At 50.0% G+C, this 17,334-nt stretch overlaps 1 protein-coding gene across 1 annotated transcript in view; it reads left to right on the top strand.

The window, feature by feature from the left end:
* STAB1 (stabilin 1) overlaps window positions 1-17,334 on the top strand; it is a 1,160,316-nt gene that overhangs the window by 641,426 nt on the left and 501,556 nt on the right. Inside the window, exons 42-43 of the mRNA XM_069643183.1 lie at window positions 5,261-5,386; window positions 16,892-16,965. Of these exons, the coding sequence (XP_069499284.1) occupies window positions 5,261-5,386; window positions 16,892-16,965 (200 nt within the window). The remainder of the gene's footprint in view (window positions 1-5,260; window positions 5,387-16,891; window positions 16,966-17,334) is intronic.

Here is a 17,334-nt window from a genome sequence, read left to right as displayed (position 1 = left end):
CAGCGTAATGCATTGTCAGGTGGGTATAGATGCAAAATGGACTGTGCTCTCCCTCGCCACTATTAAAACCTGATGACAAATGTATTGAATTTCATTGAAACAAAATGTTATTGATATAAATGAGAGGAGATGATATAATGCCATGTATTTGTTCATTATAAGGCACCAGCCACTATTTCGGGCTTTGCACCAAAAAACACTCTTAATAACATGCCATGCTTTATAAAGGGAAGGATTCTGATCACCTAATTCTACACCCTCCCCAATTATGGAGAACATACACATTAAATAAGTATTATTAACATGACAACACATAGCAGATTTGGCAGTTCAACTCTCTGAAGCACCCAGTACAGTGCCAAAGAGCACTCACATGGCACTTTCCTATTCTCCAACAGCACTGACATTAGAATCAAACTCATTACCAATGACCCGGTCTGGAATTAAGGTGCCGATAACAACGTTACGGCATCTTTTCCGGACCAGGTCACTCAGAGTCTGCCGGTAGCGGCTGTGAACTACCGGCAGGCACGACCTGTCGGTAGTTCTGGCCCCTACCGGCCGATATTTGGCAGCAGCACTGTTACTAACCGTGATGGTGCTTCAGTGTTCCCATTCCCGTGGAGACCTATCGAACTCCACGCGGATTTGAACTTACCATTCTGCCGCCGCCCGTAATATACCGGCAACCTTGTAATGAGGGCCAAAGTCTTAGACCACACAAGATGGGTCAGTGCACATCCCCATTCAGATGGAATTATGGCATCCATGTCCTCTCGAATTTCAATGGTCCACTCTAGGCACAACACAGCACTCACATACACCTGGGCAATCCTAAATAATGTGCATGCAATGTTCAGGCCTATAGGCTACCGTTTGACATCAAATAGCTTAATGCCTAAGTGGGCACACATTCCACTGTGACGGAACAGGAGGTTGCAGACATCATAGCCTCACTCCAGCCCACAGTGTGCAATGAGACCCATGTCCAGTAGCCTATTGGTTATATTCCAACTATAACCAAATGTATTAATGCTTCCTGTGGCACTGCCTCTGTACCCGCTTCGATTAAGCAAGCATGGATACTCCTCCGCTAAGCAAGTCTTCTCTCAACCCTAGCCTAGTGATGAACTAACGGCCAATAACAAATGTACCTTTTTTACTGAAGATCATTGATAAGGTGACAGACCTGCAGATTCGCTTTAGCTAGAGGAATGCAATCTACTTGGTTGCTTGCAATCCGGATTTAGAGCCGCTCATGGCACAGGCACCGCCCTTTTAGATCTGACCTCTGGTATGCTCCAGATCACAGATAAAGGCGGCATGGCTCTTCTCATGCTCTTAAACCTCTCAATGGCGTTCAACCTGGTGGATTATTACGTCTTGACTGATAGACTGTTAGGGTGAATTCCCAAACCTAGTGAGTCCCCCAGCAGCTTTGCTGGATTTTTGGGGTTTATTTTTTTCTCTCCTGCTAAGAGTGAGATTCTTTTTGCTCCCACTCTTAGACATGATTTGAGGTGTTCCTTTTAACTTTCCATTTGTTTTATGGGCTACGGGGTCTTTTACTCCATAGGATCTCATGTGTTTTTTTGATGTGGGTTACACAGCACCTTCCGTGCCATAACCAAGGGGTCTCGTAGCGACCCCCCAACATAGACTCCATACCCTGGGACTGACTACTGTCTCCCAGGGCATGTAAAGTCACCATTGGCTTTGCTAGTCCCAAATTATGAACAGAAACCAGTACAAACCATCATATTGTGGACATACTGGTCGGGGCAATTCGATTGCCCCGGGGTCTGTTGTTTGAGGGGGCACGTCTCTGTCCCCCCTGATCGAGTTTTGGCTGGTAGCAGTGGATACTACTTTTTATATTCGACTGCAAATATATATCTATGGGATTTTCCCATTGTTCGAGGCTAGCAACTTTAATTATTTAATTCTTATAGCCTCGAACATACCGCCGGTTTATTTATTTAATATTAATTCGCCGGTTGATATTTTTTGCCAGAACTCAATTCTAAAAAATGGCGTTTGTGTTCTCTTCTGTGACTCCAACCCAAGTCATGCCCTTTGTTCCACTTTTTGGCAGGCTCTCCACAGAAGCCTCCAAAAGTGGTGCCACTCTGTCTGGGTACCACAGGGGGTGTGGGAGGGGGTTTAGGCACCCTGGACTGAGTTACCTTGGTAACTCAAGTCGCACTCTTGTGTGATTGGCCCAAGTGGTGAGCCGGCAGCTCACCACTTAGCATGTTTGATTGACAGCTAGGCTGAGTGAATGGGGGTGTGCTGCATAAAAGCAGGGCTTTGGGTGCTGGAACTTCAGAAGTCGCCACAGGACCTAAGAATCCGAGGAGAGAAAAGTTGAGCCGGCCTGCAACGACGACACCACCGGTGGAGCCCTGCTGAACCGTCTCACCACTTTTCCCAACGACAGAGGAGATTTCCAGCCCGGAGAGTCTTCTTCCTTCGACTGGTGGGGATAACCAGTCTACCTTCTTTTCGCCTTCCTGGAGCATCTCGTGGCCGCCTTGCCTGTGCCAAGCACCCCGGCAACCGGGATACCTCGTTTTCACCACTACCGCGAACCGAAAGGGTAGTACCTTTGTACCGGAGAACTCTGCGGCTGGTTTCTTCCCTGGCAGTGCAACAACCTTCATCTTTCCTCCATGACGAGATCTTCTCTTCCTCTGGACGATGCTGCGACTTGCACCCGCTGTCAGGAACAACTGCCCCCTCTGGAGGATCCTCTCCATTTAAGGTACCGTGTTCCGCCTGGCTTCCCTTGCAACCGATTGAACGGGGTGTATTAAATCCTCGTCTCTCGAACCTGGCTTAGCCTGGGACACCCTAGCTAACTTTTCTGAACTGAACTAAACCTTTTTCGAACTACCTCACAAACTTCGAAGACTCTGTGTAACTGTCTGATCTTGGGCATCTTCTGCCTGGCTCCCTGGAAAGTGGGCCTGGCACCTAAACTTCCTTGCTCACCAGTACACTGTGCCTTCCTAACTTGCTGGGGCTCTTAAAGAGTGTTTAGTGTGTATGCTTCCATAATTCTGCTTTTCCCTCCCTTTTTATTTAACTTGTTGGAGTGCCATCGAACGTTAAGCGCTCACCTCTGTCTGGAAATAAGTGGTGTTAACTAAGACTTGTCCAACAACTAATCAGGTATGTACATATGATAATAGTGATTGTGTTTTGAACTGATCTTACCAATTTAGTGCTAGTGTGTTTTATAAGTGTGTGTTAAATAAAAAATTATATACTTTTACAACCAAGCTCTGGCCAGTGTTTGCTTGTACTACTGTATTTCTGTACCTATTTTGTATACTCTATATACTGTCTAACTCTTCTTGAGGGAAGTCTGACTGCTCAGCCACAGCTACCAGGTAAATCTGGGTGGTGCAGACTGCCACCAATTGGGTTTACTGCTAACTCCTGTAGTCTTAAATCTTTTGCAGTGGTCCCTAAGGGAACTGCACAGGTTTCTGCCTAACATAGACTTCGGTCTACAGCTAATTTCTCAGCAAATGCTGTATGTTTGGTTCATTCTTTTTTATCTGGCCGTTCGGCTAGAGTCTTTAGTGAGTCAGATGTAGCCACCCCTGTTGATATATTGTACAGTGTACCTCAGGGTTCTTGCCTTTCACCGACCTTATATAATCTCTTCACAAAACCCAGATGACACACAGGTCTTGTTACATCTGACTGTGGCCTTATTCCGCCAGGATTCCGTTAATAAAATCTACAATACCATCCAGAGTTGAATGGCATCCAATGGGCTGGCTCTAAAGGACAAAAGCACAAAACCTTTGACTGTGGATAGCAGCAGATACTGAGTAAGCTCCCACAATATTTCTGATTGTAGGCTGTACCATCCCAGTGGCAGGAAAGGTCACATCACTGGGAGTGTACCGTGATGACACTGTTTCTAAGAATGCTCAAACCAATCATATAGTTTCTTCTACTTCTTACTATTTAAAGTTGTCATGTTGTATACACGCTTACCTCTCTTAGGAGAATTTTGCAGTGTTGGACTGTGGGCTACAACATCAACTATTGTGGTAGTATCTTGCATGGCTGCGCTCAGAGCAATATCTCTAAGCTCCAAACACTGCAACATGGTGCAGTCAGGATAATTAATCGATTGAAGCGTAGGGACCGTGTTAAAGAAGCGCGCTGTGTGCTGCATGGGCTTCCTGTGAAGGAACGTCTTGCGTTTCGAGTTGCCACCAAGAGCGGCCCAATTGGCTTTCGGCTCTATTGCTCCTAGTTTGTGGAATGACCTTCCTCCCGAACTGTGGATGACATTTGCTTCAAATGACTTTCTCCCGACCATCTTGTTCTCGATCTGGACCAACCTCTGAACTACCCCAGTTTGGCTTTGTTGCATATACATTGGTTAACTGTTTGTTGCCCTTGATTTTAGGGCACTGCGTGTTGTTGGTTTTTGTGTTTGTGCTATATGTGCGCCTCTAGGCGCAGTACAAATGGATAAAACTGGTGGCAGACGATTTACTCATTTAGTTTTTCACTTTTTGACGCAGACATACAGATGCACACACTGGGAACCAAAACAGCAACAAGTCACGCTACACATGACAGTGCCTTCAAGCGGCCTACAAGCACACCAGGTGAACCACCATCCAACCCAATTCGACACATACCCTCTTAAACGCGTGCACCATAATTTAACACACAAAGCTCCCCCCTCATATATTCCACTCTTAACCTTTGCTAACAAGACTCCAGTCTGAATGCAAATTCTGAAATTACCCGGAAACAATCGAGAGAGCTAAGACCACACCATCCTGTGTCTGTCATACCAGACTCTACCTCCACGATCTCCTGCCTGACCCACATGTAACCAGGGTCCTTCATTGTTTTTATTGATTGTAATGTGCCGGCACTTTCTGTATGTAACTACTAAGTTTCTCAAGCGCCCAGTTACCTCAGGGTTTAGTGCGCGATACAAATAATAAACAAATACAAATGCCATGGTTCATAGCAATGGCGGATGTGTAATTTACTGCATTCTGGCAGCTCACTTTCACCTCAAGCTACTGACTTGATTCCGATGACTGAATGTTCCTTTCTACTGCCCCAGTTCTGTATTGCACCCTTGACTTTCCCTGGGGGGTTGTTGGGGAAATTAATTACTCATGTTTGCTATTATTGTACACCCCCTCCGCCGCTGTCGCCCTCTTCATGGTTAGGTGGATGCTGTGTTTCACTCTGTCTTCTTGCATTACAGAATTTGACCCCTGCAGTCCCATTAACAGCGGTTGTTCAGTTAATGCAAACTGCACACGGGTGGCCGATGGTGATCGCATCTGCACGTGCAAGGACGGCTACACCGGAGACGGCATCCTTTGCATGGGTGAGTCCCTCTGTGTGTCAGTGAGCTGTATACATGGGATCCTGTGCCTGGATGGGTCCTCATCTCTGACAGAATGCTTTGCCTGTGTGCTGACCGAACAAAGGAAGAGGGCAGGACAAGGGATCTACAGCATGCATGAGTCCTTGTTGCTCTGAATGCGAGGCGTAGACGAGATCCTAGTCCTGAGTGAGTCCTTATTCCTGTCAATGAGATTTATACATAGGATCCTCTCCCTGGTATGGGTCCCTATCACTGTGAAGAAACACTTGAAGACGGATGCGTATGCCTGGGTGATGCCCTATCGCTGGTGCATGACAGGTCAGGAGATCCTCTAACTGTGTAAGTCCATGTTGCTCTCAATAAGAGGTGTAGATGAGAACCATGGCATGTGCGAGTCGGATTCGCTGTGAATGAGAGGTGCAGATGGGTTCTTTGAACTGGGGGAGCCCCATTTGCAATGTATGTGAGGCAGGGAGTGTGGGAGTCCTCTGTGTAGGTGGTTCGCATGAGAGAGCTCACTTACCACTCACATGCACTGCCCAGACATTAGCAGACCACACAAGGTAGTAACCCTGCCCACAAAAGACAGAATCAGATCACAAGTGACAGCTCCTAACAAAGAGATAGATCAGACCACTGGCGATGCTGCCACTTCCGGGCCAAGACGATCACTGGAGGAGGCTGGTGTCCCACCCACAGAAAGTTTCACTCCTTATCTCTGCAAGAACTGCATCCGCTCACAAGAGGAGATTGCTATCCACCCTGCTACCCTCCAAGATCAGGGTCAGATCATAGGTAGCAGTGCCCCGCCACACCCCATATCTGTTTCTGCTCAATGGAGGAGATTGCTATCCACCCTGCTACCCTCTGTTATAGAGTGCGTCACGAGGACGTTGCGTACCTGTTCGTCTGGTTGAAGACCTTGATGATGATGCCAGGCTGTCAGGAGTCCTGCGTTGATGTGGTTGATGACGCGAGAAGCCAGCCCAGCTCCCGCCCGAATGGAACCGGGTTGGAGATGAACCAGCTCCCAACGCCACGAGTCTGCTCACCCCTGATTAACGTGGCGTCAGGACAGTGCAAGCACTGACAGGGGGAGCCTTTCCAGATGACGATACTGAGTCCCAAGGAAGACTGGATCCGGAAGATGGAAGTCCCAAGGAAGACTGGATCCGGAAGATGGAAGTCCCAAGGAAGAGGACACAGTGGAGATTGGTAGGAGGCAGGATCCGGGAAGGAAGGTAGAAGAATGGCTCACAAGGTAGACACAAGGCAGAGGGAGGCTGAAATGAGCAGGCAGACAAGGTACAAGGGCAAGGACCAACTAATAAACACAGGGGAACCACCCAACTCAGAAGAGGGGAAAGGGAACCACCCAACCACAGGACAAGGGAAGGAAGGACAAGGCAAGGCAACTACAGATGTACCCGAGGGTACCAGGAACAAGGAGGACAAGAGTCAGGTAACAGGCAAGGAAGGCACAAGGAACCGGCGAGGAAACACGATCCTAATCAAACCGCGTTGAGACGCAGTTTGAATGAACGACCGGGCTCCTTAAATAGGACTGCCAACCCCTAGGAGGCTTGGAACGCAAGCCGAGCCGTCTCCCAAGCGTTGGTCGGCTCGGAGAGAGGCGTGGACCGCAAGGTCCTCCAAAGCGGGTACTCCGTGTAGCGCGCATGCGCGAAGAGCGCGGAACGGCCGCCCGCGCATGCGCTGACCAACCTGCCCAGGAAACCCGGAAGCGCGCGATGACCAGAACAACCCAGGAACCCCTAAGCGAAAGCGCGGGTACAGCCTCCAGGACGGGGCGCGCCGCTTCAAGTAAGTGGACCCCAATGCGGGCGGCGTGACACTATGCCCCCTCCCAGAAAGACCCGGGGCCCCCGGCTTCCAGGGACAACGAAGGAAAAAGTCACGAACCAGACGGGGCGCATGCACATGACAGCGGGGCTCCCAAGTGCGATCACAAGCAGGGTAACCTTTCCAATCAACAAGGAATTGGAGCACGCCCCGACGAATCCGTGAGTCACATATTTCCTGTACCTCAAATTCAGGGACCCCCCGTACTTGAATGGAGGAAGGCCGAGGACTGGAACGCCCAAAGACATCCTTCACAAAGGGTTTCAAAAGGGAGACATGAAACACTGGATGCACTCGCCAAGATTGGGGTAACACCAGTCGAAAAGCAACTGAGGACAAACGTTTGGAAATCCTGAAAGGCCCATAGAATCGGGGTGCCAATTTGGTGGGCAGATTGCGTACTGGCAGGTTCTTAGAGGACAACCAAACCAAATCGCCCACCTGGAGATCCGGCTCCGTAGTCCGACACTTGTCTGCCTGCTTCTTCATGCGCTTCCGTGTCTCAACCAGGGTACCCCGGGCCAGGTCGTGCTGCTTTTGGATGTCAGAAACCAATTGATCCGCAGAAGGAACAGCACTAGGTAGTACTGGAGTAAAAGGAACCAACTTGGGATGTAGTCCAGTAGAGCAAAAGAAAGGGCTGATACCAGTAGCAGTAGCTACCTCAGCCAAATCAAGATTCTTCACCCAGTTGGATTGAGTAGCATTGGCATAACAGCGTAGGTACTGCTCAAGGGTTTGGTTAGTTCTCTCCGTCTGTCCGTTTGTGTGCGGATGATAACCAGAACTCAAGGCTCTGCGGATACCAAGATGATTGCACAATTGATGCCAAAACGAAGAGAGAAACTGCGAGCCACGATCAGAGATGATCTTCTCCGGTAATCCATGTAGCCGGTAAATGTTGTGTAGAAATGCCAGAGCCATCTGAGAGGAGGTAGGTATCTTAGAAAAAGGTATAAAGTGAGCATACTTCGTGAAACAGTCCACTACTACCATAATGCAAGTATTGCCCTCAGAAGGCGGAAGCTCGACAATAAAGTCAGTGGCGATGGTGTGCCATGGGTAAGGCGGTGTTTCAGTAGGCTGAAGCAATCCCAAAGGTTTTCTTCTTAGCGTTTTAGTTTGAGCGCAAACTGGACAACTCTCCACATACCGCTTGACCTCCTTAGCCCAACCCGGCCACCAGAATTGTCTGGAAATCAGCTCTTGAGTGGCCTTGACGCCACGATGACCACCAACATGTGAATCGTGTAACCCTTGAAGGATGTCTAACCGGAGTGAACACGTCGGTAAGTACAGACGTTTCAAAAAGAACAAAAGACCGTTGTGTTCAGTGATCTGTGGTCGCTTCAGAATGTCGGCTCGATCAGGGTCCACCAATGTTTCTTGTACTATTCTCTGCAGATGAGGAGAAATTGTCAAAAGAAAATGCTTAGGAGAAATCAATGGAGTGTTCTGACTGCAATCCTTCTCTTCCTTCTCCAGAGAGCGCGATAAAGCGTCAGCCTTCAGGTTCTGAGAGCTGGGGATGTAAGAAATGATGAAGTCGTAGTGAGAAAAGAAAAAAGCCCACCTGGCCTGGCGAGCGGTGCGACACTGCAAGGATCGTAAATATTGCAGGTTACGATGATCAGTGCGGACTTCTACAGAAAAACGACCTCCCAGCAAGTGGTGCCTCCACTCCTCAAACGCAGTCTTTATGGCCAAGAGTTCCTTCTCTATGACAGCGTAGTTCTGTTCGCTCGGAGCGAGCTTTCGTGAGAAATAGGCCACCGGGTGTTCTTCGTCAGATATTGGATGCTTCTGTAGGAGAACAGCGCCAACAGCGATGTTGGAAGCATCAGCCTCAACGATGTAAGGCATCTCGTCGTTGGGATGACGTAAAACAGGAGCTGTACTGAACGCCGTCTTCAAACGGTTGAAGGCTGCTAATGCCTCTGAATCCCAAAGGAACGGAGTCTTAACGCTGGTCAAACGTGTCAACGAGGCCGTGATACGGGAAAACTGAGGAATGAAGCGCCGATAAAAATTGGCGAATCCCAGGAATCTTTGGAGGGACTTCAAGTCATGAGGTTGTTTCCAGTCTCGGATTGCTTGTACTTTATCAGAATCCATGTGGATTCCAGCCTCGCTGATTACATACCCCAGAAACTCCATCTTGTTCCGATGAAATGAACATTTTCCAGCTTTGGCGAACAATTGATACTGTGATAAACGTAGAAGGACCTCTCGTACATGTGAAACGTGTTCCTCCGGATTTTCTGAGAAGATCAGGATATCATCCAGATAAACCCAAACCGAAATGCCAATCAAGTCGCTGAAGATGTGATCCATGAACCGCTGGAAGACGGCCGGGGCATTACACAACCCGAAGGGCATTACCCTGTATTCGTAATGCCCAAATGGAGTCTTAAAGGCCGTCTTCCACTCGTCGCCCTCCTTGATTCTGACTAAATGGTAGGCTCCGCGAAGGTCTAGTTTGGTGAACTCTCTGGCTGACCGTAATGACTCCATGATGTTTCGAATCAAAGGTAACGGGTACCTGTCTTTAAGGGTGATGTCATTCAATTGACGATAATCGATACATGGCCGTAGAGTGCCCTCCTTCTTCTTCACGAAAAACAGCGGGAATCCCGCGGGGGATTTAGAAGGTACGATGTATCCTTTCTTGACACATTCATCCAAGTAGTTCCGAAGTACCAGTCTTTCGGTCTGGGTCAAGGAATAAACCTTCCATGTGGGATCACCGCACCCGGGATCAGGTCAATGGAGCAATCAAAAGTTCTGTGAGGTGGAAGGGGTATGTCTCCAGGTTCAGAAAATACTGTCCTCAGGTCAGCATACGCATGTGGAATCTGGGACAAGGAGCACAAACCAAGCGGGTTCTTACCAGTGGTAAGAGAGGTTGAGGTTGGTGGCTTCAATGACGTGCTGGAACCACAACATTCCTGAATACAAAGAGTAGAGGTAAACACTAGAATACGAGACTCCCAATTGATCGAGGGATTGTGTCGCTGAAGCCAAGGTAATCCCAACACCACTTGATATGAAGGCGTTTTGATGACATCGAGAGCAATCTTCTCCTCATGAGCCTCGATTCGCAATAGCATGCCAACAGTATGCAATCGTATAGGTCCGGAAGACAAAGGTGTACCATCAATGACCTCCACAGGTATCGCATTTCTTCTGGTGAGCAATGGTATGCCGTTGTTGATGGCGAATTCCTTATCAATATAATTACCGGAAGCCCCACAATCCAATAATCCATGAACATCAATTGTCTTCTCCTGCCACTTCAGACTGATTTTCAAAATCATCAAGACGGCTGGCTGCATAGGCGGAAACGCCGTACTGGCACAAGAAAGGACTTGTAGCAAAGAAGGACCTGTCGTGGCCTTTCCAATAGACGACAGGTCTCCTAGTTTCCCCCTTTCTTGATAGGGCGCAAAGGACAGGTACCCAGATAGTGACCGGCAGCTCCACAGTATAGACACAATCACAGACTTCTTCTGCGCTTCTTCTCTTCTTCTGATAAGGGACCCCTTACTGCACCTAATTGCATTGGTTCAGTAGAGGAATCCGAAGGTACTGGCAGTCCAGTCGGTAGGGTTGATGGCCTGGGGAACACCTTCTCAAACCGACGTCTCTCACCCTTTCTCTCGGCCAATCTCTGGTCTATCCTCAAAACTTGTTCAATAAGTTTCTGTAGATCTTCGGGTTCAGGAATGTGCAACAACTCGTCCTTGTATTCCTCTCTTAATCCCCGGCGAAACAAGGTCTTCTGTGTTATCTCTGGCCATAGGGAATCAGTCGCTAGTTGACGAAAACGGCTGATATAAGTTATTATATCGGAATTTGCCTGTTGAATGTCCATCAATAGATTCTGTGCTGTGGAAGCCAGATTAGGAGACTGAAAAACATCCAAGAACGCTTTTTCAAAGGCCAAGAAATCGCTAAGAATGGGGCTATTAGTAACAACCAGGGGTGTAGCCCAAGCAAGAGCATTCCCAGATAAATTGCCTAAAATGTAGCCGATCTTGGCTTTATCATTGTTGAAATGAGTCGAACGGTAGAGGAAATGTATCCGACAATGATTGCAGAATTCACCCACACGTCTGGGGTCTCCATCGAACTTGATGGGTGCGGTGTGGGCCATGGTGTTTTCAGACTGTGGAGATGCCCCTATGTTCTGTGTCACCATTTGACGTAAAGCCACGTTCTCCTGACGGAGTGCTGTCATCTCAGCACGAAGAGCTTGTACTTCAATACGAAGACCTGGGTCCTCTTCCATCTCAGAGTCCGAAGTATCCGAAGGCAGGCGTCTCAATCTGTTATAGAGTGCGTCACGAGGACTTTGCGTACCTGTTCGTCTGGTTGAAGACCTTGATGATGATGCCAGGCTGTCAGGAGTCCTGCGTTGATGTGGTTGATGACGCGAGAAGCCAGCCCAGCTCCCGCCCGAATGGAACCGGGTTGGAGATGAACCAGCTCCCAACGCCACGAGTCTGCTCACCCCTGATTAACGTGGCGTCAGGACAGTGCAAGCACTGACAGGGGGAGCCTTTCCAGATGACGATACTGAGTCCCAAGGAAGACTGGATCCGGAAGATGGAAGTCCCAAGGAAGACTGGATCCGGAAGATGGAAGTCCCAAGGAAGAGGACACAGTGGAGATTGGTAGGAGGCAGGATCCGGGAAGGAAGGTAGAAGAATGGCTCACAAGGTAGACACAAGGCAGAGGGAGGCTGAAATGAGCAGGCAGACAAGGTACAAGGGCAAGGACCAACTAATAAACACAGGGGAACCACCCAACCACAGGACAAGGGAAGGAAGGACAAGGCAAGGCAACTACAGATGTACCCGAGGGTACCAGGAACAAGGAGGACAAGAGTCAGGTAACAGGCAAGGAAGGCACAAGGAACCGGCGAGGAAACACGATCCTAATCAAACCGCGTTGAGACGCAGTTTGAATGAACGACCGGGCTCCTTAAATAGGACTGCCAACCCCTAGGAGGCTTGGAACGCAAGCCGAGCCGTCTCCCAAGCGTTGGTCGGCTCGGAGAGAGGCGTGGACCGCAAGGTCCTCCAAAGCGAGTACTCCGTGTAGCGCGCATGCGCGAAGAGCGCGGAACGGCCGCCCGCGCATGCGCTGACCAACCTGCCCAGGAAACCCGGAAGCGCGCGATGACCAGAACAACCCAGGAACCCCTAAGCGAAAGCGCGGGTACAGCCTCCAGGACGGGGCGCGCCGCTTCAAGTAAGTGGACCCCAATGCGGGCGGCGTGACACCCTCCAAGATCAGGGTCAGATCATAGGTAGCAGTGCCCCCGCCACACCCCAGATCTGTTTCCGCTCACAGGAGGAGATTACTATCCACCCTGCTACCCTCCAAGATCAGGGTCAGATCATAAGTAGCAGTGCCCCGTCACACCCCAGATCTGTTTCCGCTCACAGGAGGAGATTACTATCCACCCTGCTACCCTCCAAGATCAGGGTCAGATCATAGGTAGCAGTGCCCCGCCACACCCCAGATCTGTTTCCGCTCACAGGAGGATATTGCTATCCACCCTGCTACCCTCCAAGATCAGGGTCAGATCACAGGAGGCAGTGCCCCCGCCACACCCCAGATCTGTTTCTGCTCATGGAAGGAGATTGCTATTCACCCTGCTACCCTCCAAGATCAGGGTCAGATCACAGGAAGCAGTGCCCCCGCCACACCCCAGATCCGTTTCTGCTCACAGGAGGAGATTGCTATCCACACTGCTACCCTCCAATATCAGGGTCAGATCACAAGTAGCAGTGCCCTGCCACACCCCAGATCTGTTTCCCCTCATAGGGGGAGATTTCTATCCACCCTGCTATCCTCCAAAATCAGGGTCGGATCAGAGGAAGCAGGGCCCCTGATACACCCCAGATCTGTGACCGCTCAAAGGAAGAGATTGCTATCTACCCTCCTACCCTCCAAGATCCGGGTCAGATCAAACAAAGCAGTACCCCCACCACACCCCAGATCTGATTCTGCTCACAGGAGGAGATTGCTATCCACACTGCTACCATCCAAGATCAGGGTCAGATCAGAGGAAGCAGTGCCCCCGATACACCCCAGATCTGTTTCCGCTCACAGGAGGCGATTGCTATCTACCCTGCTACCCTCCAAGATCAGGGTCAGATCATAGGTAGCAGTACCCCCGCCACACCCCAGATCTGTTTCTGTTCACAGGAGAAGATTGGTATCCACACTGCTACCCTCCAAGATCAGGGTCAGATCAGAGGAAGCAATGCCCCCGATACACCCCAGATCTGTTTCCGCTCACAGGAGGAGATTGCTATCTACTCTGCTACCCTCCAAGATCAGGGACAGATCAGACGAAGCAGTACCCCAGCCACACCCCATATCTGTTTCCGCTCACACAGGTGATTGCTATCCATCCTGCTACCCTCCAAGATCAGGGTCAGATCACAGGTAGCAGTGCCCTGCCACACCCCAGATCTGTTTCCGCTCACAGGAGGATATTGCTATCCCCCCTGCTACCCTCCAAGATCAGGGTCAAATCACAGGTAGCAGTGCTCCGCCACACCCCAGATCTGTCTCCGCTCACAGGAGGAGATTGATATCCACCCTGCTACCCTCCAAGATCAGGGTCAATTCATAGGTAGCAGTGCCCCACCACACCCCAGATCTGTTTCTGCTCACAGGAGGAGATTGCTATCCAACCTGCTACCCTCCAAGATCAGGGTCAGATCAGAGGTAGCAGTGCCCCGCCACACCCCAGATCGGTTTCCGCTCATAGGAGGAAATATCTATCCACCCTGCTACCCTCCAAAATCAGGGTCAGATCAGAGGAAGCAGGGCCCCTGATACACCCCAGATCTTTTTCCGCTCAAAGGAGGAGATTGCTATCTACCCTGCTACCCTCCAAGATCAGGGTCAGATCAAACGAAGCAGTACCCCCACCACACCCCAGATATGTTTCCGCTCACAAGAGGAGATTGCTATCCACACTGCTACCCTCCAAGATCAGGGTCAGATCAGAGGAAGCAGTGCCCCCGATACACCCCAGATCTTTTTCCGCTCAAAGGAGGAGATTGCTATCTACCCTGCTACCCTCCAAGATCAGGGTCAGATCAAACGAAGCAGTACCCCCACCACACCCCAGATATGTTTCCGCTCACAGGAGGAGATTGCTATCCACACTGCTACCCTCCAAGATCAGGGTCAGATCAGAGGAAGCAATGCCCCCGATACACCCCAGATCTGTTTCCGCTCACAGGAGGAGATTGCTATCTACCCTGCTACCCTTCAAGATCAGGGACAGATCAGACGAAGCAGTACCCCAGCCACACCCCAGATCTGTTTCCGCTCACACAGGTGATTGCTATCCATCCTGCTTACCTCCAAGATCAGGGTCAGATCCCAGGTAGCAGTGCCCTGCCACACCCCAGATCTGTTTCCACTCACAGGAGGATATTGCTATCCCCCCTGCTACCCTCCAAGATCAGGGTCAGATCACAGGTAGCAGTGCTCCGCCACACCCCAGATCTGTCTCCGCTCACAGGAGGAGATTGATATCCACCCTGCTACCCTCCAAGATCAGGGTCAATTCATAGGTAGCAGTTCCCCACCACACCCCAGATCTGTTTCCGCTCACAGGAGGAGATTGCTACCCAACCTGCTACCCTCCAAGATCAGGGTCAGATCAAACGAAGCAGTACCCCCACCACACCCCAGATATGTTTCCGCTCACAGGAGGAGATTGCTATCCACACTGCTACCCTCCAAGATCAGGGTCAGATCAGAGGAAGCAGGGCCCCCGATACACCCCAGATTTGTTTCCGCTCACAGGAGGAGATTGCTATCTACCCTGCTACCCTTCAAGATCAGGGTCAGATCATAGGTAGCAGTACCCCCACCACACCCCAGATATGTTTCCGCTCACAGGAGGAGATTGCTATCTACCCTGCTACCCTCAAGATCAGGGTCAGATCAGACGAAGCAGTACCCCTGCCACACCCCAGATCTGTTTCCGCTCACACAGGAGATTGCTATCCACCCTGCTACCCTCCAGGATCAGAGTCAGATCAGACAAAGCAGTGCCCCTGCCACACCCCAGATCTGTTTCTTCTCATAGGAGGAGATTTCTATCCACCCTGCTAAGATCAGGGTAAGATCAGAGGAAGTAGTGCCCCTGATACACCCCAGATCTGTTTCCGCTCACAGGAGGAGATTGCTATCCACCCTGCTACCCTCCATGATCAGGGTCAGATCAAGGAAGCAGTGCCCCGATACACCCCAGATCTGTTTCTGCTCAATGGAGGAGATTGCTATCCACCCTGCTACCCTCCAAGATCAGGGTCAGAGCACAGGAAGCAGTGCTCCGTCACACCCCAGATCTGTTTCTGCTCACAGGAGGAGATTGCTATCCACCCTGCTACCCTCCAAGATCAGGGTCAGATTAAAGTAAGCAGTGCCCCCGCCACACCTCATATCTGTTTCAGGCTCACAGGAGGAGAATGCTATCCACCCTGCTACCGTCCAAGAACAGGGTCAGATCACAGGAAGCATCACTCCTCACCTTCTAGAGATCTGTTTCTGCCCACAGGAGTAGATTGCTATCCCACCCAGATCTGGGCAGATCACAGGAAGCATCACTCCTCACCTTCTAGAGATATGTTTCTGCTCACAGGAGTAGATTGCTACCCCACCCAGATCTGGGCAGATCACAGGAAGCATCACTCCTCACCTTTTAGAGATCTGTTTCTGCTCACAGGAGTAGATTGCTACCCCACCCAGATCTGGGCAGATCACAGGAAGCATCACTCCTCACCTTCTAGAGATCTGTTTCTGCTCACAGGAGTAGATTGCTACCCTACCCAGATCTGGGCAGATCACAGGAAGCATCACTCCTCAACTTCTAGAGATCTGTTTCTGCCCACAGGAGTAGATTGCTATCCCACCCAGATCTGGGCGGATCACAGGAAGCAGCACCCATTGTAGATATTGATGACATCACAGATTAGACCCCCCCCCTCGGCTACAGTGCAAGGTTACAGGAGGTAGCTACCACAGCCCACTCCCCCCGCCAGGATCCGGATCAGTTTACAGGGGGCAGTGGTCCCTCCCTCAACCCCACTAAGGGTCGCCAATACCCAGACTGGTGCTGTGCTATGGAAGCGGGGGATGGGGGGTGGGCAATTGATTTAAAGGGTCAGGAAGTTGCCGCACTGCAATGATATCCTTCATAAAGGAGCCAGCATCACAACTGTTAAAGGCCCTGCTCCCCAGTGGTGAGAAGGGTCCTCTCTGTGGCTGATTGTTAAAGGGAGTGCTGGGCACCAGGAGGGGCAGAAAGAAATAAGGGCCAGAGGCTCAAATTAGTTTAAACAAACATATCTTTTTCCAAGCTGTATGCATTTACAAAAAAAGAACACAACTTCATTCAAGTTCAGAAAACATTTAATACAAGAAAAGGTCTATACCACCTCCACTAGTTCACTGGTAGACTACAAATCCCAGCAAACACCTGGTTATACAGGTAGAACTGTCTTGGAGTGGAGATATGCACCTGAGGTTGGTCGTGCAGCTCACACAAATGGTTATTATGATTTAAATACAAACTATTATTCTCATATCTTTTCTCCCCAGAAATCGACGGCTGTCTGGAGAAGAACGGAGGTTGTCATAGCAATGCTGAATGCACCAAAACCGGGCCAAATCTGGTAAGAATGGCAATATTTAAGTGCGGGATGATGCACGTGTTTTACAGGATGCTTTTATTTGGGGCAGAGATGCTTGAAATGACAAGAGGAACTCATATTCATAGAGGCCTTTCAAGGATGTGCGCATGTACTTTTCTGCCCCTCGCAATGCACAGCATTCATTCATCATAGCAGTCCGGCCCCTTTATTAAGCCATTTGGGGACTGAATTAACCACCACACCAAGATTACAAACCTTTGTGCTATCATTAAAGGCTCCCCTGGAAATGTGGGCCTGGATCCTGCAGCGCAGCCCATTCCATTTCAGCAAGATCTCGCTCTGCTGATGGCATTCAAATATCTTCTCCTTACTGGTGAAGGCAAGCGTCCC

Source organism: Ambystoma mexicanum, chromosome 2p (assembly GCF_040938575.1).
Source record: "Ambystoma mexicanum isolate Mex_15411 chromosome 2p, UKY_AmexF1_1, whole genome shotgun sequence".
Lineage (NCBI taxonomy): Eukaryota > Metazoa > Chordata > Amphibia > Caudata > Ambystomatidae > Ambystoma > Ambystoma mexicanum.
Note: the sequence above shows the minus strand (reverse complement) of the source record. Positions and strands in the feature narration are given on the sequence as shown.